Source organism: Culex quinquefasciatus, chromosome 1 (assembly GCF_015732765.1).
Source record: "Culex quinquefasciatus strain JHB chromosome 1, VPISU_Cqui_1.0_pri_paternal, whole genome shotgun sequence".
In the NCBI taxonomy this organism is placed as follows: domain Eukaryota; kingdom Metazoa; phylum Arthropoda; class Insecta; order Diptera; family Culicidae; genus Culex; species Culex quinquefasciatus.
Window position 1 is genome coordinate 62,918,218 of NC_051861.1, and position 22,810 is coordinate 62,941,027.

The window sequence follows — 22,810 nt, forward strand, 5'->3', positions numbered from 1 at the left end:
AGAACTCCAGGCACTCACTGGATGTTCTGTTTCTGTTTGTATTTGTTATGCTGACTGTTTTTGTGTTGCTGTACTAGAGCATAATCTGCACTGGCTCACAAAATCTGTTCTGACCTGATCTGGGCGCGATCATACTTAAATACTTTAAATACTTTAAATACTTTAAATACTTTAAATACTTTAAATACTTTAAATACTTTAAATACTTTAAATACTTTAAATACTTTAAATACTTTAAATACTTTAAATACTTTAAATACTTTAAATACTTTAAATACTTTAAATACTTTAAATACTTTAAATACTTTAAATACTTTAAATACTTTAAATACTTTAAATACTTTAAATACTTTAAATACTTTAAATACTTTAAATACTTTAAATACTTTAAATACTTTAAATACTTTAAATACTTTAAATACTTTAAATACTTTAAATACTTTAAATACTTTAAATACTTTAAATACTTTAAATACTTTAAATACTTTAAATACTTTAAATACTTTAAATACTTTAAATACTTTAAATACTTTAAATACTTTAAATACTTTAAATACTTTAAATACTTTAAATACTTTAAATACTTTAAATACTTTAAATACTTTAAATACTTTAATAAAACTTATATATACTTTTAATACTTTCTATACTTTTTATAAGTTTTACACTTGTTATTCTTTTTATACTTTTTATACGTTTTATACGTTTTATACTTTTAATACTTTTAATACTTTTAATACTTTTAAGGGTGCACAGCAACGAAGGAAGTTGTTGTCTTCTTATTCCAAAATTATCAAACTTACGGACCCAATCCTGCTACAACGGGATTGTAAAATTAGTCAATCTTTGTTGTAAATTACTTTGTGGATAGTACTTTAGGGGATGAATAAAAAAATATTTCGATAGTACTCGTAATTTTGAAGATACTAAAATGTCTGTAACCAAAATCTGGGTGCAAAAGTTCTGGTTGATGTGCACCGTTAATACTTTTATTACTTTTAATACTTTTAATACTTTTAATACTTTAAATACTTTTAATACTTTTAATACTTTTAATACTTTTAATACTTTTAATACTTTTAATACTTTTAATACTTTTAATACTTTTAATACTTTGAATACTTTGAATACTTTGAATACTTTTAATACTTTTAATACTTTTAATACTTTTAATACATTTAACCCTCTGCTGCCCAAATTTTTTTTTCAAAATATTTATTTTTCTCGTGATTATGAGGTCATTTTGAGCAACTTTTGTTCTACGAAAAACTTTACTTCTCTTGTTTTATGTTTTTCTTGTTTTATTTTTAGTATTTTAATTTGCATTTATCTTTTTTAGTTTATGTTTGTTTTAGTAGTATTTGGCCTATTTCACCACCTAATATAATTACATTTTGCCTATCTAATTTTTTTATGTTTTTACAGTCACTTTTTCAATTTTTTGCATGATTTTCACATTTTCTGCTATAGAATGGCACCATCATCATTTAAATTGCAAAAAAAATGCGTAGAGGCATAGTCTGGGACACTACAAAAATTACTGCATACTTCTTTTTACTGAAAATATAGGAAATGTTAGTAAAAAACACAGCCAAAGTTGACCCCTAAAAAAATGACATTTTTAAAAACATTGGCAAAGTCACATAAAACAAGTTAAACTTCCAACCCTGAAATTTTCTAAAATTTTAAGAGTTCTTCTTCCAATGCTTTTCAAAAATCGGTTGGAAAATTGATTTTTGGCGTTTTTTTAGATCGAAGCCCGTCTAAAGGCGGGGTTAGGTTGTAGAGGGTTGATACTTTTAATACTTTTAAAACTTTTAATACTTTTAATACTTTTAATACTTTTAATAATTTTAATAATTTTAATTTTTTTTATACTTTTAATACTTTTAATACTTTTTATACTTTTAATACTTTTTATACTTTTAATACTTTTAATACTTTTAATACTTTTAATACTTTTAATACTTTTAATACTTTTAATACTTTTAATACTTTTAATACTTTTAATACTTTTAATACTTTTAATACTTTTAATACTTTTAATACTTTTAATACTTTTAATACTTTTTATACTCTTTATACTATTTATACTTTTTTTACTTTTTATACTTTTTATACTTTTTATACTTTTTATACTTTAATACTTTTAATACTTTTAATACTTTTAATACTTTTAATACTTTTAATACTTTTAATACTTTTAATACTTTTAATACTTTTAATACTTTTAATACTTTTAATACTGTTCACGCGTTGTATTAGAATATTTGTTTCCAATCCTTTTAGGACCACCACGCGATCCACACTTTTTGTGTTATCTGTTGTCTCGTTCTACCGCGTAGATAAGATCAGTGCGCTGTACTCCGCGACTGATAGTAGCCGAAGATGAGCCGATCGACAGTTCAACTTGAGCTGCTCGTACCGGTCCCTAGCTGTGCTAGAAAGGGTAGAATAGTCAGTCTGCAATAAACCGCGATCGCGAGCACTTTGAAATAAAGCGACAACTTTGTTTAACCCTCTCCCGCCCATGGTTACTCCAGAGCACCAAAACTTTGAACTCAAATATCTCGGAACTGACACAACTTTTCGTGGTGCTTTAAGTTGCAGGTGTTCATGTAGAATGTATACTAACATCTCCCAAAATTTCATCAAATTTGGCTAAGCACAAGCAAAGTTACAGTGTGAAATGTAAACAAAAATGGGCCAATTTTAGGGAAATAAATAAGACCTGTTTTCGAAAGCCCATAAAAAATTACCGAACACAAAATTTTATGAAACAAAAAATGTATTGCTATCATTTGAACCTTGGACAAGAACCCCTGTGAATAACATTGTGAGTTTGGACCGGTTTTAAGTGTTTTTCAACTTTTTTCATTTGGTGCACCAGAGCACCACCTAGGCATATGAGCAACTAAATATTCAGGAGCACTTTTTTCTAAATTACAGAAAAAGCTTATTTTTATCAAAACAAAAGTTTATAAATGTTTTGACTATTCATAAAAAAGACAAAACATTGTTATTAGACCGATAATTTTATTATTTTCCTCATTTTTCATGAAAATGGTTGTGTGTGGGTTTTGAATGAGCCAATCAAAGAAACGCGGACTGTACCGCGTGGGTTCCTGATCGTGATCTGCTGTACCCAAGGAGAAATTGGAATCAAGCTGGACCTGAAGCAGCCGGAAGCGGCTGTCGGAGCAGATTGCGGTTGCTGATTTTCGCTGCATGCTGAAAGCGAGAAATTGAGGGAAAGTACAGGTTGTAGCCCTAGTAACATTTTAGGTTTTAAGTAGGCCATAAAAGCCTATTTAGGCCGTATGAGGGTTTCCAGAACCATGATAAAACCTGTAAGTTTAAAAATGTTACTAGGGAGGGTGCATGATTAGAATTAAGGTCTGTGGCTTGTCTTTTCTGGATGTGGTTGAGTAATTTGTGCTATTGCGACGATTGAGAGCTGAAAATAAAGATTTGCATGGAATACGTGGTGTTGACTTTCTTCAACTGCTAAGTCCCTTTGGGTTCGCTGAAATCTGGTCGGTCTTGGAATTCGCTGGTTGATCTTGGTTGTCTCGGTTTGTCCGTGGTCGAAATCCCTCGCTGCTGTCAATTGGGTCGTCAAGTCCGTCTCGCGGCGCGTGGAACGTAGAGTCGATTCAACAGTCACCAGTGATTAGTGGATAAGCTGAAAAAGTGTTGTGTGCATTGCATTCGAATTGTCCCATGCTAAGTGTATTCTAAGTGCTAACTAGTGTAATACAAACTGCTTAAGCATGGATAGCGATCTGAGAGACCTTACCAAGAAGGAGAGACAGATTCGCAACTCCATTAAAACAGTGTTTCAGTTCACGATTGACTACAAACCTGAACTACATAAAGATGAGTTGGGAATTCGTTTGCAATTGCTAGAAGAGGCGTTCAGAGAGTTTAAAGAAGTGCGCCAGAAGATCGAAGTGATGATGGAAGTGATTGCGGAAGAAAGTGATCCTCTAGAAGGTGAAACAGCGCAGGATCATGCTTCACGGCTGGAGGCTGAAGCAAAGCAGAAGGAGGCGGAGAATTGTGCTGTGTACACTAAGGTGGAGAATCTGTATTGCAAAATTAAGGCCAGTCTACTTCGTTTGATGCCCGAAAAGAAGGTTGATCCAGCACCAGTTCCTGTTCCTGTTCTGTCTACCGTGAAGCTCCCGGAAATCACACTTCCCAAGTTTTCCGGTATGATCCATGACTGGATTCCGTTCAGAGACTCATTTCTTAGCGTGATTCACAAGAACGAGACGATCAGCGACATGGACAAGTTCAAGTACTTAAGGTCGTCGCTGGCACCTGAGGCACTGCGGCACATTGACAACATTGATTGAACTACACCGTGGCTTGGGATGCGCTTGTGAGCCAGTTCCAGCATAAGAAGCTCATCGTCAAAGCACATTTGGATGCCCTTTTTGCTGTGGAACCCATGAGACGTGAAAGCTTCGAGTTGCTCAACAAATTGATCTGTGAGTTCGACAACAACCTCCAAATGTTGAAAAAGATTGGTGAACAAACCGACGGCTGGAGCACTTTGCTCGTCTACACGATTTGCTCGAAACTCGATACTGGAACTCTAAGACTTTGGGAAACCCAACACAACTCCAAGGAAGTCCCGAAGTATACCGATTTGATGACGTTCCTGAGGAAGCAGAGCGGTGTCCTACAATCCCTTCCACAGACGAGCAAACCAATCCAGAATGAGTACCGGAAGCCGAAGCTGGGAGTGAGCCATCCAACTGTATCAGGTCGTTGTTGTTTTTGCTCTGAACCGTATCACCAAGCTGTCTTCTGCAAGAAGTTCCAGAAAATGAAGCTGTCGGAACGATACGATGCTGTGAAGCGGAACGGATTGTGTTTCAACTGCTTATCACAGGGTCATCTATCGCGCAGCTGTTCCAGAGGTTCCTGTCTGAAGTGTGGAAGGAGACACAACACGTTGCTGCATCCGTCGTACGAGTCGGCGAACAGTGCTACAAAATCCTCCGTTCCACCGACGGCAAGAAGAAACCCAAACGACCACCAAAACCAACAAACGAGACCTCAAAACCTGATCCCAGCTAGAACACACAACACAAACCAGACCGTACAACCCACATTCACACCACAGTCGCAAAGTACACTCCCACAATCCGCCACAGACCCGAATGCACTTCTTCCCTCCACGAGCCAGAACACTGTGTCCCTACACTCCCATGCACACTCGTCCAAACAACAAGTTTTGCTCTCGACTGCGATCGTGCGAGTTAAAGATCGGTTTGGGAACTACAAGCTTGCTCGAGCCCTGCTCGATTCATGTTCTCAATACTGTTTCGTGACCTCCAAATTTTGTCGAAAGCTGAATCTCGAAGAATTCCCGGATTTTCTGGCCATCCAAGGTATTGGAAGTTCTGGAGGCGTGTCCAAGAATGCAGTTTTGGCGACAGTCAGTCCTCGAACGTTCCTGATCTCGGACTTTGAAGAAGACATTCAGTTCAACGTTCTGCCCAGACTCACCGTGTCCTTACCAGCTGAAAGCTTCGACATCAGTCGTTGGGAGATTCTGAAGGACATTGTGCTGGCAGATCCGAACTTCCACGAGAACAACGAGATCGATATGTTGATTGGAGCCGAGTATTTCCTGGACTTGCTGCAAGACGGGACAATGAAGCTGTGCGATGGTGGTCCGACTCTCCAGAACACCGTGTTCGGTTGGATTGTTGCTGGACGAATCCCAGAAGAGCCCAACCGCGGTCCGTAAGCAGCAGTGTTTCTATGTTCGCTAGTGGAATTGAACGATCAGCTCGCAAAATTCTGGGAACTTGAAACCTGCCACGAGAAAAGTACCTACTCCGTTGAAGAGTCCTTGTGCGAGGATATTTATCGGAAAACCACCATCCGAGACGAGAGCGGACGCTATGTTGTCACGCTACCGAAGAAAACCGACGTGCTACAACAGCTGGGAGACACACGAAGCAGTGCAGTCAAGCGGTTCCTGAGCTTGGAACGACGGTTCGCTTTCAACCCGGAACTTAAGGTGATGTACGCTGCGTTTATCCATGAGTATCAGTCTTTGGGACACATGAAGGAGCTGGAAGATACGCAAACCGAGATTCCTGCTTACTATCTTCCACACCACGCCGTCCTGAGACCGGAGAGTACAACCACGAAGCTGCGCGTCGTCTTCGACGTTTCCTGTCGAAGTACAACTGGAGTGTCGCTGAACGAGGGGTGATGGTTGGCCCTGTCGTGCAAGACAACTTGTTTGCGATCAGTCTCCGATTTCGCTTTCACCCGATTGCGATTGTAGCTGACGTTGAAAAAATGTATCGGATGATCAACGTGCAGCCAGACGACCAGAAGCTGCAGCGCATTATCTGGCGTGAGTCCCCGACCGACGAGCTTCGCGAGTTCCAGTTAACGACCGTTACGTACGGTACCGCCTCGGCGCCCTACTTGGCAACAAGATGCTTGCAGCAGTTGGCCGAGGAAGGCGAGGTTTCCCATCCCACAGCAGCGAAGATCTTGAAGAAGGACTTCTATGTTGACGACATGATCACCGGAGCTCAGAACGAAGAGGAGGGCAAACTGTTGATCAACGAGATAATCGAGTTGATGAGTTCCGCTGGAATGACGCTGCGCAAGTGGAACTCAAGCCACGAGAAGATACTGGAAGGTCTACCAGATCACCTGCGTGATGTTCGAGATGTTCGTGAGCTTGATTCTTCAAGGTCGACGATCAAAACTTTGGGCATGGTCTGGAATCCTCAAACTGATTCGTTTTGCTTCTCTGTACCGAAGTGGAACACCTCTTCCACTATCACCAAAAGAATCGTTGCCTCGGATGCGTCCCTGCTTTTCGATCCGCTTGGGCTCATGAGTCCGGTCGTAGTCCAAGCAAAAATATTCATGCAGACCTTGTGGAAAAACGGCTACACTTGGGACGAGCCACTGCCAGAGGAACTGCAGGAGTATTGGCGCGAGTACAGAAGAAACCTCCTTGCAATAGAATCCCTTTCCGTTCCACGCTGGGTTGGCTACCTCAAGGATTGCGTTGAAGTACAATTGCACGGATTTTGTGACGCCTCGGAGTTGGCGTACGGTGCTGCACTATACTTGCGATGCATGCATCGTGACCGATCTGTGACCGTGCATTTGGTAACATCCAAATCGAGAGTTGCTCCGTTGGAAGATATCTCGAAGAAGAACCGGAGGCAATCCATACCGCGCCTGGAGCTCACGTCGGCACTCTTGCTGAGTCATCTGTTGGAAGCTTTCCGTGCGAGTGTTGACATTCCGATGAAGGTATTCCTGTGGACCGATTCCATGATCGTGCGATGCTGGTTGGCGTCCATTCCGTCGCGATGGCAGACGTTCGTTGCGAATAGAGTTTCGGAGATACAGCATCTGACCCGAGACTGCCAATGGTGCCACATCGCTGGTACCGAGAACCCCGCGGACATCGTGTCCCGCGGAATGAACCCTGCTCAGCTGTATTACCAAACTCTATGGTGGAATGGTCCATACTGGCTTCAGATGTACCACGGTACCTGGGAAGATGGCGCTCAGGTCGACGAAGATCAATTCGACGCAGAGGTGCTGGAAGTGAGAAATGTTGCCGCGCTACCCGTTGCAGCGGCATAACCGAGCGACATGTTCTCGATCCATTCGTCGCTCACCAAAACGGTTCGACTTGCTACCCTTTGTCGTCGTTACCGATACAATGCCCAAGCTGTGCACAGAACCTGTCGGAAATTCGGACCAATCTCCAAGGAGGAGTTTGAGGAGAGCTACAAGCAGCTGATCATTCTCGCCCAGAAAGAAAGCTTTCCACAAGAACTGACGGATCTCGAGAGAGGAAGAGAGGTAAAAGACTCGTCGGTGCTGCATGCTTTGCATCCGCAGCTGGTCGATGGGATAATTTGGGTCGGCGGCCGGCTGAGAAACGCACCTGTGGCCGAGAGTAGAAAGCATCCGATCATACTCCACCATCGCCATCCGCTGTCCAAGCTGGTTCTAACGCATTACCACGAGAAATTCTACCACGCTGGCCAACAGTTGCTGGTCGCCAGTGTCAGAGGAGTGTTCTGGATCATCTCGATTCGTATCTTGGCGCGAAAGGTGATATTTTAATGCGTAGACTGTTTCCGAGCAAAGCCCTCAGTTCTACAGCAGCTGATGGCAGCTCTTCCTCCCGAGAGAGTCAACCCCACACCCCCATTCCTCAAGGTTGGAGTAGACTACTGTGGGCCGTTCCTGGTGACCTACCCGAACCGCCGCAGTAGTCCTAAGAAATGCTTCGTAGCGGTTCGTTTGCCTCGTTACCAAAGCGGTTCATTTAAAACTCGTGGCTGATCTAACAACTGAAGCATTCCTCGCCGCACTCAAACGCTTTGTGGCACGCCGTGGACGCCCGGAGGTCATCATGTGCGACAACGCGAAGAACTTTGTTGGGGCTAAACGGGAGTTGAAAGAATTGCTTCGCTTGTTCCTCGACCACACGGAGAAAAAAAGAGTTCCCAAAATCGTGAACAAGCGTTCATGAAATTCGGAACCACGAACAAAGTGTTCAAATTTCATGGTACGTTTTTCAAAATCGTACCATGGAATTTGAACACTTTGTTCGTGGTTCCGAATTTCATGAACGCTTGTTCACGATTTTGAGAACTCTTTTTTCTCCGTGCAGCAGTTCCAGTACACCGTGACTGCGCACGCCGTAAACGAGCGAATTGACTTCAAGTTCATTCCGGCCAGATCTCCCAACTTTGGAGGCTTATGGGAAGCTGCTGTAAAGTTGTTTAAAGGTGCCTTCAAGCGGACCATCGGAACAAAAACTCTGCAGTACGACGAGATGATTACTGTGCTGGCACAAGTCGAAGCCGTCTTAAACTCGAGACCACTCACCCCGATAAGCAACGACCCTGGAGACTTCGAGGCCTTAACCCCAAGTCACTTCCTCGTGCAACGACCTCTGACAGCAATCGCTGAACCGAACCTTGAGGCAGTGCCTACAAATCGTCTTTCCGTTTGGCAGCGCGCCCAAAACTACGTGCAGGTGCTGTGGAAGAAGTGGACGACACTCTACCTGTCCGATTTGCACAACAGGACGAAATGGACGAAGGCACGGGATAACATTGTAGTTGGAACAATGGTTCTCTCCAAGGATGAACGCCTGCCGCCGCTGCGGTGGCCGCTTGGTCGCGTTACGAAGGTGTTCCGCGGACCAGACAACAACGAGCGAGTCGTGACTGTTCGCACACAGAACGGTGAATACCTGCGAGCGATTTCAAAGATCTGCGTGCTCCCAATCCGGGACAACGTAGAGCTTGCCAGCCAAGAGAACTAGTTTTCTCCACCAGTGGTGCTTCGGCACCCGCGGAGGTCGGACCGGCCTCCGCATTCCAGTTAAGTCTTTGTTTTTCATTGAATTTCCAAAAGTCACCCTATGTTCATCCTCCATAGCTGCCGTTCGCCCGTCCCGGGGACGTGGCACCGTCCCTCCGTGAAGTCCACGCCGAATCAGATGCTCAGCCCACAGTCCCGTCCTTGTCTCGCCTAATCCGAGGTATACTACGTGCATGTTGGTGAAGGTCGGAAATTGAGCATGAATGTCAACTGTAATGTCCTGTCCAATCGAAACGGAACAAGTTCCCCCAGATGTGGAGCTTGTAAACCCATCCGCTGCGTTGCAAAGGTGACGCAAAACCATGTTTGAATTGAACTAATCCAGTCCTTTTCGTTGAGGTGCTACCAAATTTGCTACCAATCATTTTCCAAGTCAACCAGGAGGATTGATCACCCTCACACCCAGCAGCAGCGCTTTCCCACCGAGCATGGCCAGCTCAGGGTTTGCGCGACGCAACTGGATTCGATGACACCCAAGGAAGCGGTAAGAGCTCACCGCTGTAGCAAAATGACACCATCCAATGGACATCATCAGCGCCGCCGGAGCGGTCGCATCCAGGGAAGTCTTTTGTAAGTTGTGTTTTACATTTGAAAAAGTTGTCTCTCATCTTATTAGGTCGGATGATGCTGCATCGACGTCGTCGGCGACGGCGACGGGCCCGGACCGGGACAGTCCATGAAGTCCCGCGAATGCCGAACTCGCCTACGAGACCTGAACACCAACTCGACGTAGTTCACCGGACGATCCGTATCCTGCCAAGCTGCATACGATCCTGCTCAAGCGATGCTGAACAAGCCACAGTACGTGATACGTGCTAACCCTTTCGAATGCTGTTTTGATGAGTCAGCAGTTTCCGATGTCCAGCAGTAGCAGCGAGAAGCAGTAGTAGCAGAACAATGCAACAGCAGTAGCAGCACTAAGAAATTGAACAACAAAAGATCAGCTAAGCTAAATACCGAGAAGAAAAAGAAAAAAAAATGCAAAGAAGAAGCAAAAGAAGAACAAGTGACCTTGGTCACACTGTTGTGATGTAATTTGTTTTGAAGAATGTAGTAGATTTAGTAGTCCAGTAGTAGTTGTAGTAGTAATTGTAGATGTTTAAGGGTGGTTCTTTTAGATTTATTTTGAAATCGTGCCGGATTCAAGGCGGCCGGCTATGTTCACGCGTTGTATTAGAATATTTGTTTCCAATCCTTTTAGGACCACCACGCGATCCACACTTTTTGTGTTATCTGTTGTCTCGTTCTACCGCGTAGATAAGATCAGTGCGCTGTACTCCGCGACTGATAGTAGCCGAAGATGAGCCGATCGACAGTTCAACTTGAGCTGCTCGTACCGGTCCCTAGCTGTGCTAGGAAGGGTAGAATAGTCAGTCTGCAATAAACCGGGATCTCGAGCACTTTGAAATAAAGCGACAACTTTGTTTAATTCGAGTCAAATAAAGTGTGCTTTTTGATCCTCTACCGCGAGTGTTTGAATTTGATTAAATTCCGCCGATCAGTACCACAAGACGTTTTATTATGTACGTAACAAATACTTTTAATACTTTTAATACTTTTAATACTGTAAAGAATTGGGTAAGGAAGGCTCATGATGTACTGTGGTACGCGCGGTTGGTGCTACCCCGCGCGGTACTAAACCATACTTGTTGTGGTAGCAGTTCTGAAGCCGCTCTTTCTCTCGCATTATTTATGTCTCTCTGTGGTCCCACTATCAAAATTAACCCTCTCAGCTAACTGCGATCGGTGGCGCGAAATGCACCGATGCGCCATGTATGTTCCATGTAGTTTAGAGTAATTATCGTCAGATCCCAATAAAGTGTCCGTTGGAGAAGTTCGGTCTGTTTGCGAGCGGCGAATAAAAGTTCGTGTTTTAAGTACACCGCCGTGTTTCAATTCTCTCCGGAACTAGCCAGAGTGATCCGGCCCCCATCTGGTTCTGTACATTTTGGTCCTTCGAACCGGATCACTCGACCGGTGGACCAGTTCCGGAGAAATTTGTGCAGTGCAGCAGTGTTGGCCATTGCTGTGCGGAGGTGAACGACAGCGACGAGGTCAACGACCGCTGGCTGGAGTTCAACGACCCAGAATTGACCGTTGACGAGCTGCAGTTGGACGCTGAAGAAGGTGCTGTTCGATTGGAGGTTGTTCGGTGGCGGTTGCAGTGCGAAGGGTTGGTGTTTTCCTGCTACGGTTGCTGTTGCTGTTGGAGTCGACGATTGGACAGACGGAACTTCGAGCTGCGGACGGATTGCGGATTCAAAGGGAAGTAATTGTGGTCTGTGGCTTGGAGCTGATGCATGCGCTGCCAGCCATTGCAATTTGAATTGATTTTCTTTTATTGAGCTGTGGTGATCCACAATTAAACTGGTTTGAACTGAAGTTGATGCGATTTTTATTGAGCTTGGGTTCTTGAGTGTGGTGAAATTCTCCCTGTGATTGACGGTTCTGGGGTCCCTGGCTTAGTGGGTTGGTCTTGTTCTCTGTCATCTGTCTTCGAGAGGTCGCGCGCGTCGGGTTTTCAGGTGTCAATTGTGGTCCAAGAAGTGCATCGCGATGACTACGTTGCGGGAGTACCAGATGCAGGAGAGGCAGCTTCGTAGTACGCTAGAGATGACGAAGAAATTCGTTGATGGCTTCAAGGATGGCGAAGACGAAGCTCAGATCGACGTGCGGCTGAACATGCTGGATGATGCGTTGGCGAAGTTCTACGTCGTGCGGCGCAAGATCGACGTCCTCACTGATGTGTTCGGGGTTGATGCTGCTGGAAAGGAGAAAACACAGGATGTAGAGGAGCACACTAAGGCGTTATGGGAGTTCGAGAACTTGTACTGTGAGTTGAAGGCGAAGTTGCTGGCAAAGCGGAAGGAGGAAGCACCTCCAAGCGGCACCTGCTCAAGCGAAATCGACTGTTTCGCGCGTGAAGCTGCCCGAAATCAAGCTGCCGTCGTTTGGAGGAAACATCACCGAGTGGATTACTTTTCGGGATTCCTTCAAGTCGCTGATCCATAATAGTGAAAACCTATCAGATTTCGATAAGTTTACTTATCTTCAGTCTTCACTGTTTGGAGAAGCGCTTGCTGAGATCAGCACAGTGCGCGTGTCGGATACGAACTACCAGGTGGCGTGGGGCGTGCTGGAGAATCGCTACGGGAACATGAAGCTGATCCTGAAGAGCCATCTCGACGCCATCTTTTCTGTTGAGCCCGTACGAGACGAGTGCTTTGAAGCGTTGAACCATCTGCTGAGCGTGGTGGACAAGAACCTGCAGATGATCAACAAGCTCGGGGTGAAGACTGAGGATTGGTCCATCCTGCTCGCTCACGTTGTCACTAGCAAGCTGGACGCCGCAACATTGCGCCATTGGGAGGAACACAACAAGAAGTCCAAGGAGTTCGTGAAGTACGAGACGCTGCTGGAGTTTCTGCGGGAACAGTGCGGAGTGCTGCAGACGATCGATTCCATGAAGAAAACTACGAGGAACGAGCGTCGCCCGCCGAAGTACGCGTCAAGTCACGCTGCGTCTGCTGAGCCAAGCGGATGCTTTTTTTGCAACGGACCTCAGCACAACGTGTTCCAGTGTTTTGCGGTCAAGAAGATGAGCTGTGCAGAGCGTGTCGCGGTTGCCAGGAGGAATATGCTGTGTTTCAACTGTTTGCAGCCTGGTCACGTCGTGGAAAAGTGTACGAGAGGATTTTGTTCGATGTGCAAGCGGAAACATCACACGCTTCTTCACGAGAACTTTGGCCAAAGGTCGAACGCTGCCGCTGCAGGCCCGAACGCGTCGCGACCTCATTCAGGGAACACACCATCCACACACTACCCACAACAGAAGACACAAAGCCAAACCCGTCACACACCCACTCAATCTACACAAAACCCTACACAGACACCAGTCTCGCAAAGCTCACAACCACAAAGCTCCCAGCTCGCCACAGGCCACACAGCAGCGTGCAACCTCGTCGTCGTCCCTTGTTCCAAGTCGCACAGAGGAGGTTCGAGAAGTGTTGCTGTCCACGGCTGTTGTACGGATTTGCGATTCGCGAGGTCACACCCTGTTCGCTCGAGCACTGCTTGACAGTGGCTCCCAGCGAAACCTGATGACCAAGGAGTTCGCGCGCAAACTGAGATGCAAGCCGCAGTCCGACTACCTCCGGGTGAAAGGAATCGGCGTTGCAGAATCCACTTCCACCCTTGCGGTGACCGCTACTGTTTGCGCTCGTTCTTCGGCGATTTCGGAGTTCGCAGCATCGATGAGGTTCCATGTTTTGGCGAAGGTCACGGCGAATCTGCCGTTCAACAACATCGATGCCGAGCAGCTGAGCATTCCAGAGGACGTGAAGCTGGCGGATCCGCACTTCTACCGTCCTGGACCTGTGGACATGATCATTGGAGCAGAGCATTACTATGACCTGTTGTCCGATGGTAAGATGAAGCTTGGAGAAGCAAGCCCGACGATTCAGAACACCGAGCTCGGCTGGGTGGTGTCTGGCGTTGTCAACGGAGTAGCGGCGAGGCTACCACGAGTCGTAGCCAACCAGAACTCAGCAGAAGCAGAAGCATTGGCGGAGATCAACGATTTACTGGCCAAGTTCTGGGAGTTGGAGTCGTGCCAGACGCCGAGTACACATTCGCTCGAGGAGAGCGCCTGCGAGGACCTGTTCAGGGCGAACACCGTGCGCGACGAGACCGGTCGGTTCGTCCTCAGACTGCCGAAAAAGCAGACGATCCTGCAGAGTCTAGGCGAGTCGAGATCGATCGCGATGAAGCGGTTCTACGGGCTGGAAAGGCGGCTCACCGCTAATCCAGAACTGATGAAGCAGTATTCTGACTTCATTCACGAGTACCTGGAGATGAGACACATGGAGGAGGTGAAAGAAGACACGGAGGAGAAACAAGCGTATTATTTACCTCACCATGCTGTGCTGAGACCAGATAGTACGACCACCAAGCTGAGGGTAGTATTTGACGCCTCATGTGCCACGTCGTCTGGAGTCTCGCTTAACGATGCTTTGATGGTAGGACCGGTGGTCCAGGATGATTTGCTGACCATCATTCTTCGCTTTCGTTTGCGGAAGATCGCCGTCGTCGCAGACGTCGCAAAAATGTACCGCATGGTGAACGTTCACTCAGATGACCAGGATCTGCAGCGGATCTTGTGGAGGGACTCGCCGAGCGAGCCTGTGCGAACCTTCAAGCTCACTACGGTGACGTACGGAACGGCGTCGGCGCCCTACCTGGCCACGAAATGCTTGCGCACGGTCGGAGAAGAGGTGGAAACCACACATCCGCTGGCGGCGAAGACCATCAAGCATGACTTTTATGTCGACGATATGCTCTCGGGAGCCGACTCGATCGAGGAAGCGCAGAAGCTGGTTGGAGAGACCAGCGAGCGGCTGATGGCGGCCGGGTTCCTGCTCAGGAAGTGGCGAAGCAGCGACAACGCCGTGCTGGAAGCCATCCCCGAGGAGCTGCGAGACGAAGGAGGTGCGAAAGAGTTGGATTCGTCGACTGCCGCTGTGAAGACACTGAGTCTGCTGTGGGACTCGAGCAGCGATGAGTTCAAGTTCAAAACGCCGACGTGGAATGCCGCTACGGTATTCACGAAACAAACGGTGCTGTCAGACACAGCACGCATTTTCGATCCCGTTGGACTGGTCGGACCAGTTGTTCACAACAACTTCCTCCAGAAGCTGTGGAAGAAAGGAGTCGATTGGAAAGAGCCGTTGCCAGAAAATCTTGTGCACATTTGGGAGGAGTTTCGACGAAACATGATGAGCTTTGACAACATCGCTGTGCCACGTTGGGTCGGTTTTAGCCTGCAGTGTGTCAAGCTTGAGCTGCACGGATTTTGCGATGCGTCGCTTGAGGCGTACGGAGCGTGTTTTTACACGCGCAGCACCTGGAGCAACGGTGGTGTGTCGGTCAACCTGCTGACGTCGAAGACTAAGGTGGCGCCGATGACCGACTTGAAGCGACGAACCAAGGAGGAGACGATCCCGCGACTGGAGTGCTCGTCAGGACTGCTGATGTGTCACTTGCTGCAGAAGATACGCCCTCTGTTTCCGGTCGACATCGAGATCCATCTGTGGACGGATTCGATGGTCGTAATGAGTTGGCTGGCGTCCGCACCATCTCGCTGGAATCCATTTGTGGCAAACCGCGTGTCGGAGATGCAGCACCTGAGCAAAGGTTGTGTCTGGCACCACGTACCCGGTGTGGAAAACCCGGCGGATCTGCTGTCTCGAGGCATGATCCCAGCATTGCTCGCGTACGCATCGCTGTGGTGGATTGGACCCACATGGCTGTGCTTAAGTCCAGACAAGTGGCCGCAGACGAGAAATCCCACGCAGGAGGAGTTGGAGGCTGCACTGCTGGAGCAGAGAGCGTCGTACGCTTGCACTGTCCAGATTCTTCAGCCGGAGCAGCTGTTCACGCGATATTCGTCGTTGTTTGAGCTGATTCGAGTCACCGCACTCTGCCGCAGATTCGCTCACAACGCTCGACCTGCCAACCGTGAGTGCCGAAAGAGCGGGTACATCACGCACGCCGAGCACGAAGCGGCACTGCTGGATCTGGTGAAGCTGGCGCAGAAGGAATGCTTCCCGCATGAGCTCGCAGATCTGGAAAAGAAGGGAGAAGTTAACGAGACTTCGAAGTTGAACGCGCTCAATCCTAGGCTCGTGGAGGGCGTAATACTGGTTGGCGGCCGGCTACGAAACGCTGCAGTTTCAGCTGGGAGGAAGCATCCGATGATTTTGGACAACCACCATCCGCTAACTAAACTAATTCTACAGCACTACCACCACAAGTACTTCCACGCTGGACTGCAGCTGCTGATTTCTAGTGTGCGCGAGCGGTTCTGGCCGCTGAGCGTCCGGCGCGCAGCGAGGCAAGTCATCTTCGAGTGTGTACCGTGTTTCCGAAACAAGCCCAAGGTGCAAGATCAGCTCATGGCCGATCTACCCCAAGAACGCGTAAATCCAGCTCCACCGTTCCTGAAAACGGGTGTGGATTACTGCGGACCGTTTCAGCTGTCGTACCCCGGTCGGAAGGCGAGACCTGTCCGATGCTTTGTAGCTGTGTTCGTGTGCTTGGTCACGAAGGCAGTACATCTCGAGGTTGTGACCGACCTCACCACACAAGCATTCCTGGCGGCGCTGAAGCGATTCACCGCGCGGCGAGGAAAGCCGCAGCTGATCATGTGCGACAACGCGAAGACGTTCGTGGGAGCGAAGAGAGAACTGGACGACCTGGCGAAGCTGTTCTGCAATCAACAGTTCCACGAAGCGGTGGTGAGAGACGCGGCGAAGGAGAGCATCGAGTTCAAATTCATTCCGCCAAGATCACCGAACTTCGGTGGATTGTGGGAAGCAGCGGTGAAGTCGTTCAAGACGCACTTCAAGAAGACGATTGGCTTGCGAGTGCTGCAGCACGACGAGTTCGTGACTGTGTTGGTGCAGATTGAAGCATGCCTGAACTCTCGCCCCCTGACACCCCTCAGCAGTGACCCGAACGATCTCGACGTCCTCACCCCAGGTCACTTTCTGGTCCAAAGACCATTGACAGCGGTGGCAGAACCAGACCTGGCGGAAGTCCCAGAGAACAGGCTGTCAGCGTGGCAGAGAACTCAGGACTTTGTGCAGCAGATCTGGCGGAAGTGGTCAACGCAGTATCTGTCGGACCTCCACAACCGAACGCGATGGACGAGACAGCGCAACAACCTGTCCTGCGGAATGATGGTGCTGCTGAAAGAGGAGAACCTGCCGCCACAGATGTGGCACCTAGGGCGAGTGACCGACATTCGCACTGGGAGCGATGGCAACGTGCGCGTTGCGGTCGTCAGAACGAAGGACGGAGTCTACGAGAGAGGAATCTCCAAGATCTGCATCCTTCCTATAGCAGACAACTTCCAAAACACACAAAAAGAGAACTAAACATTCTCCATCGAGGTGCTTTACGCGCCTGCGGGGGTGCAGATGTGCACTCCCGCACACCAGTTAAGTTTTATGTATTTTGTACTTGAGCAAAAAGTAACCCCATTTCTTTTTTGCCAGCGTTGATGCCCATGTTCCCCTGCACCTGTTCGCTGTTGTCCCACTCGCTCTAAGGTCCGTATCTCTCCAACAAACCGTCAATCAAGGGTCCCATCACCAACCGCTCTACCCGCTGGACGCATTCCAGGGGATTGGTCTAGTCGCACTAGACACGGCGCGAGCGCGCCCGGAGACCAGTGGTCTCCCACGCAAAGCAAAACAGTAATGCTTTTCTGTTTTATACCGCCAGAAAAATCGTTCCATCCGTGCCCAAGGGGCACGCGCAAAGCCACGATCAACTCAGCAACCGAAAAATCTGCAGTAATTCGGCCGCTGGAGTCACCCTGCACCGGTCGTCGAACAGCTTGGCCAGCTTCCCGACGATCAACGCAGTTCGAAGCATCGCAAAGTCGCACACACACCGTACGTCGCACGTACGCCGCTCATCCACCCACACTGTCCGCGCCAGGGCAGTAGCATCGGTGCCAGAGGCACCCGCGGAGGCCACGGTGGCCTCCGCTCCAGGCGAGTCTTTTTTTGTCCCTGTTTTACTCGTAAAAAAGCCGTCTATGTTCGTTCACAGAGTTGCATCCGTCGTCGAGGACGACCATCCGAGGATCGAGAACGAGATTGCCGCCGTCAGAGACGCCCCACGGCAAGCAGCAGCCCTAAAATGCAGCGAGAGACGATTAAAAGCACCGAAAACTGACCTGAAAGTGAAGAAATTCCATCAGCAGCCGCAGAAACATCACGAACAGCAGCAGCAGAGCAAGATCGTCATCAGCCGATCGGCGAACAATGAGGATGCACCTATTGTGCCGAAGAAAAATGCATCGCGATCGAAAGCGAAAGTGATAATTTTTCCTTGTTGCTCCATGTATGTTTGTTTACATTTAGTTTTGTAAGTAGTTGTGAGGTGTGTTAGATGTTAGGTGTAGTATTAGTGTCATGGTCATACAGTTAGGTTTTGAAAGGTCTTTCAAGGCGGCCGGGATGTAAAGAATTGGGTAAGGAAGGCTCATGATGTACTGTGGTACGCGCGGTTGGTGCTACCCCGCGCGGTACTAAACCATACTTGTTGTGGTAGCAGTTCTGAAGCCGCTCTTTCTCTCGCATTATTTATGTCTCTCTGTGGTCCCACTATCAAAATTAACCCTCTCAGCTAACTGCGATCGGTGGCGCGAAATGCACCGATGCGCCATGTATGTTCCATGTAGTTTAGAGTAATTATCGTCAGATCCCAATAAAGTGTCCGTTGGAGAAGTTCGGTCTGTTTGCGAGCGGCGAATAAAAGTTCGTGTTTTAAGTACACCGCCGTGTTTCAATTCTCTCCGGAACTAGCCAGAGTGATCCGGCCCCCATCCGGTTCTGTACAAATACTTTTAATACTTTTAATACTTTTAATACTTTTAATACTTTTAATACTTTTAATACTTTTAATACTTTTAATACTTTTAATACTTTTAATACTTTTAATACTTTTAATACTTTTAATACTTTTAATACTTTTAATACTTTTAATACTTTTAATACTTTTAATACTTTTAATACTTTTAATACTTTTTATACTTTTATACTTTTTATACTTTTTATATTTTTTTTATACTTTTATACTTTTATACTTTTTATACTTTTTATTCTTTTTATACTTTATGAATTAAATTTTCATTATCTGAAAATATATGTAAATGAAAAAGTTTTATTCTGGCATTTATGTGGATCGATCATAAGAATCCTGTCGAAACAAGTCAAGCTTGAGCAGCTTCTCTCGAGAACAAAAGAAAGAGGAAAGTTCAGGCTGTTAAGCTCTGAAGAATAATTCCGAGTTTCAATATCAGATGGCGCAGTTGCGTAAGAGAAGCTTTGCTGTCAGTTTAAGCTCATTTTTCCAAAGAAGTATCAGAATTCCTAAATTGGGCCAGCAAATTTAGGAATTGGGTGACTTATCTGGCAGAAGTTGGCAAATTCCTAAATTTTAGAAATTGGATTACTTCTTTTATTTTCAGTGTAGAACATGTCAACTTTCTAAAACTTATTGTTTTTGAGATATATTGTGGATTTAGCTCGTAGCTGGATTTTCTGGCATCTTCTCACGGTCATTGGAAACGGTCGTGGATAGACCTAGGGGTTCCTAGTTAGAGTGAAAAAATTCAATTTATAGAAAAATTATGGATTAAAATTTTGCTTTTTCATCACTTCTCCGACATAAGGAATAATTGTTTGAACATGCTTGCAATTTTTTTATTCGGTCGGAAAAATATTATTTTTCTTGAAAAAACTTTCATTTTTAATCACATGATCACCCCCAATTCTGGCTCGATGCCGCCATCATGCGACCGCGTGCTCCGTTTGTTTGTCAACAAAGCTGCAGCTGGATGGTGAGACGAAGTGAGGGGGGAAGAGATTTTGACATTTTTATGCCCGCATCTGGCCCGCCGCCTATTTCGTCGGTCACTGAGTCGCCGGTCGTTTCCTGTGACCGAGTCCAGCTAGGAACTGATCGCACAATATGCAATTCAATATTAATTTTCCCATACAGAGTTGGCTCTGTTCTCTGCATACAGAGCTTAGCTCTGTTCTACCATACAGAGCAGGTAAGGAGTTTTTATTGAGCCTGTAGAGCTCGTTGCGTCTCTGGTTTTAAGGAGCTTTTTGTTGCGTTTTCTTTCTTTTAATATGTTCTAACATTGAACAAAATCGATCCTCCGTGTACGCACGAGTGCAAGCAGCAGTCAAGTGCTCAGTGCTCCGTCGTTTTTCGAAATTTTTCGCCGTAATTTACCGTGATTAGCCGCGATTTTGCTCCACCAGCATGCCAAGGGCCGGCCGTGGCCGTGGCAGTTCGAGTGCGGCCTCGAAAAACCCGCGAAGTTCGTCTACCGGCCGTGTGCAAAAAGGTAAACAAACCAACGCCGCGTCGTTCACCATCGCGCCGGGGAGTGTGTGCGCCAAAGGATTCGACCCGAAATTATTACACGCTAATTACCGCGTCCAGGAACGCAGCCCTATTAGGCTCCGTTCAGCTACTTCCGGCAATCCGTCGACCGATGGCGCTTCAACATCCGCCAACATTCCCACCAGTAACAAGTTCGCGAGACTGAGTGACGAGGAAAGCAGCTACAACAACACCGACGGTAGCACTACCGACGACGAAGACGACGATGGTCGTGCACGGAAAAAAGTGCCGACGCCAAAAAAAGTAATAACTCCAAAGGAACGACGACCACCACCAATTTTCGTTTTGGACACGTTGGCGGACGATGTTGACGAGCAGCTGGAAGGCCTCGTGTACTGCCTCAAAATAGGTAAATCGTCAGTGCAAGTGTTCACGTTTGACCAAAAGAACTTCGACCTGGTTGTGGAGAAATTGAAGCGTAAATGCTTCAAGTTCTACACATTCGACCCCGTGCAGAAGACAGCTGTTAAGGTCGTCTTGCAGGGATATCAAGACCGCCCGATCTCCGTCCTCAAGGAGCACCTCTCGGGTGTCGGAATAACGCCGCGAGACATAAAAGTCCTCTCGCGGAAGACAACCGTCACAGGTACACACACACTGTACCTGTTGTACTTCGACCGCGGCACCGTCAAAATTCAAGACCTGCGGCGGACTAAGGCGTTGGACGGTTTTTGGGTAAACTGGCGGTTTTACTCCAAAAATCCGAAGGACGCAGCTCAATGTCACCGATGCCAGAAATTCGGCCACGGCTCGCGGAACTGCAACCTCCAGCCCCGCTGCGTGAAGTGCGGTGAGTCACACCTCTCGGAGGTGTGTGCACTGCCGTGCAAGGCGGACTTGGAGGACAAGGCAGAGCAAACCAAGGCGCGCATCAAGTGCGCAAACTGTGGAGGTAACCATACCAGCAACTACCGTGGATGCAGCGCACGGAAAAACTACCTCGAGGAGCAGGAAAAGAGGAAGAAGAAAGCAGCAGCGTCCCACCCTCCTCAGCGAAGTACGAGCGTAACCGTGCCGGCAGCTGGTCATCGTACGGTTCCAGCGGACAACACAGCATTCCCTCCTGGATGGGGACGATCGTTCGCCAGCGTGGTCGCTGCCGGTAGTGGCAATGCGGCCCAGCAAGAAGTTACCGGGGAAGATCTCTTTACCCTGCCAGAGTTCTTTGCTCTCGCAGGGGAGATGATGACGCGGTTTCGGACCTGCCGTAATAAGGCGGAGCAATTCCTGGCCCTTGGGGAGCTGATGATCAAGCACATCTATAAAGGATAAAAAACTGTGATCTAGTTTTAAGCTTTCTCTATTTCTATCCCCTTTCCCTTGCAATTTTAGTAAGTTTTTTCTTATTTATTCTTACTCTTGGTGACACCTTTATTTACAAGTAATAATTGCTCCAAAATGGATTTGATGTAACACACAGCTGAAAGGAATTCCAAAACTCTGTTATGTACCCAAAAGAACTTATTGTATCTTGATTATTCACCAATAAACCCGAATTGAATTGAATTGAACATTGACCAAAAAAACATCATGTTTTTGTATTGTTGTAGCAATTTAAACATTAATTAACAAAAGTTATACTAAAAAGTAATTAAATTTCGTAAAATCCATATATTTACACCAAATACCACAGAGCTGGGGTGTGCAGCATCCGCCTAGATAGCACCACTTCCAAAATCAGTAGCAGAACGTTCTCTATTATGGCAGACGTGTATTCCGTAGACACATCTTTCCCCCGAATATTAGCCTGATTAGCCTGACTTGTGAGAGCCATTTTATCATTGTTTCCCGTGTCTTATTGATGACTACTCTACCCTACCTGTTCGGGATGATAAAATTGCAAAACACACCACATCATTTTCTTCAGACTGCCTACGCTTCTGTTAGATTAGATAAGATTAGATTAGAAATGCTTGCCTTGTTCTCGGCAAGTAAAAATAAAACATGAACATTTTAAATAATTTCAGGTCGCCCGCGGTCTGCCAACTCACACGCCGGCGGATCGCAAGAGCGGTTTGACGGTCCGCCAGCGAACATTTGTTCAGTATTGACTCTTAGACATACCACAGAGACATACTGATTCTAAAAGAATGTTTCTGCGTGTACTTTCAGATGCGGTTTCTTCTAATAAGTTTGATACTGTTACACTTTTCAACGAGGTTTATCAAGGCACACAATATAAATGTTGATAAAAGGATTGCGTCCAAATTACCGTAAGTAGGGTAAACAAAGCACCATCAAGCACCTGTTATGGTCTCATTAGCACTTTGACGTTTAATTCCAGTTGCTAAAAAGAGTTTTCAATTTAAATTAAATAACACATAGCTTAGAGATAAGAGAGCATGCAGGCCTATGTCAATAATTTCACAAAATATTTTGTTTATTTAACAATTTTGTTTTTTTCGGT

The 22,810-nt window shown here is 46.5% G+C and overlaps 2 protein-coding genes across 2 annotated transcripts; both read left to right on the forward strand.

Moving 5' to 3' along the window:
- The first annotated feature begins 6,330 nt into the window (after window positions 1-6,330).
- LOC119769979 lies at window positions 6,331-7,650 on the forward strand. The gene has a single exon (XM_038263948.1). The coding sequence runs from the start codon at window positions 6,331-6,333 to the stop codon at window positions 7,648-7,650; it is 1,320 nt and encodes a 439-aa protein (XP_038119876.1).
- Window positions 7,651-11,967: 4,317 nt separating this feature from the next.
- On the forward strand, window positions 11,968-22,454 carry LOC119769982. Its single transcript, XM_038263955.1, has 7 exons — window positions 11,968-12,360; window positions 12,467-12,912; window positions 13,301-17,200; window positions 17,698-17,839; window positions 17,917-17,972; window positions 18,031-18,298; window positions 22,371-22,454. Exons 1-7 carry the CDS (start codon window positions 11,968-11,970, stop codon window positions 22,452-22,454), a joined length of 5,289 nt encoding a protein of 1,762 aa, XP_038119883.1.
- Window positions 22,455-22,810: the final 356 nt, after the last annotated feature.

Excerpts from the sequence above, each read along its gene's own strand:
- LOC119769982 (XM_038263955.1), top strand. The coding sequence starts at position 11,968 with ATGACTACGTTGCGGGAGTACCAGATGCAGGAGAGGCAGCTTCGTAGT. Across the intron at positions 12,361-12,466 it reads CCCGAAATCAAGCTGCCGTC|TCTTCACTGTTTGGAGAAGC; the intron begins GTTTGGAGGAAA and ends ACTTATCTTCAG. Across the intron at positions 17,973-18,030 it reads CACGGTGGCCTCCGCTCCAG|AGTTGCATCCGTCGTCGAGG; the intron begins GCGAGTCTTTTT and ends GTTCGTTCACAG.
- LOC119769979 (XM_038263948.1), top strand. The coding sequence starts at position 6,331 with ATGTATCGGATGATCAACGTGCAGCCAGACGACCAGAAGCTGCAGCGC.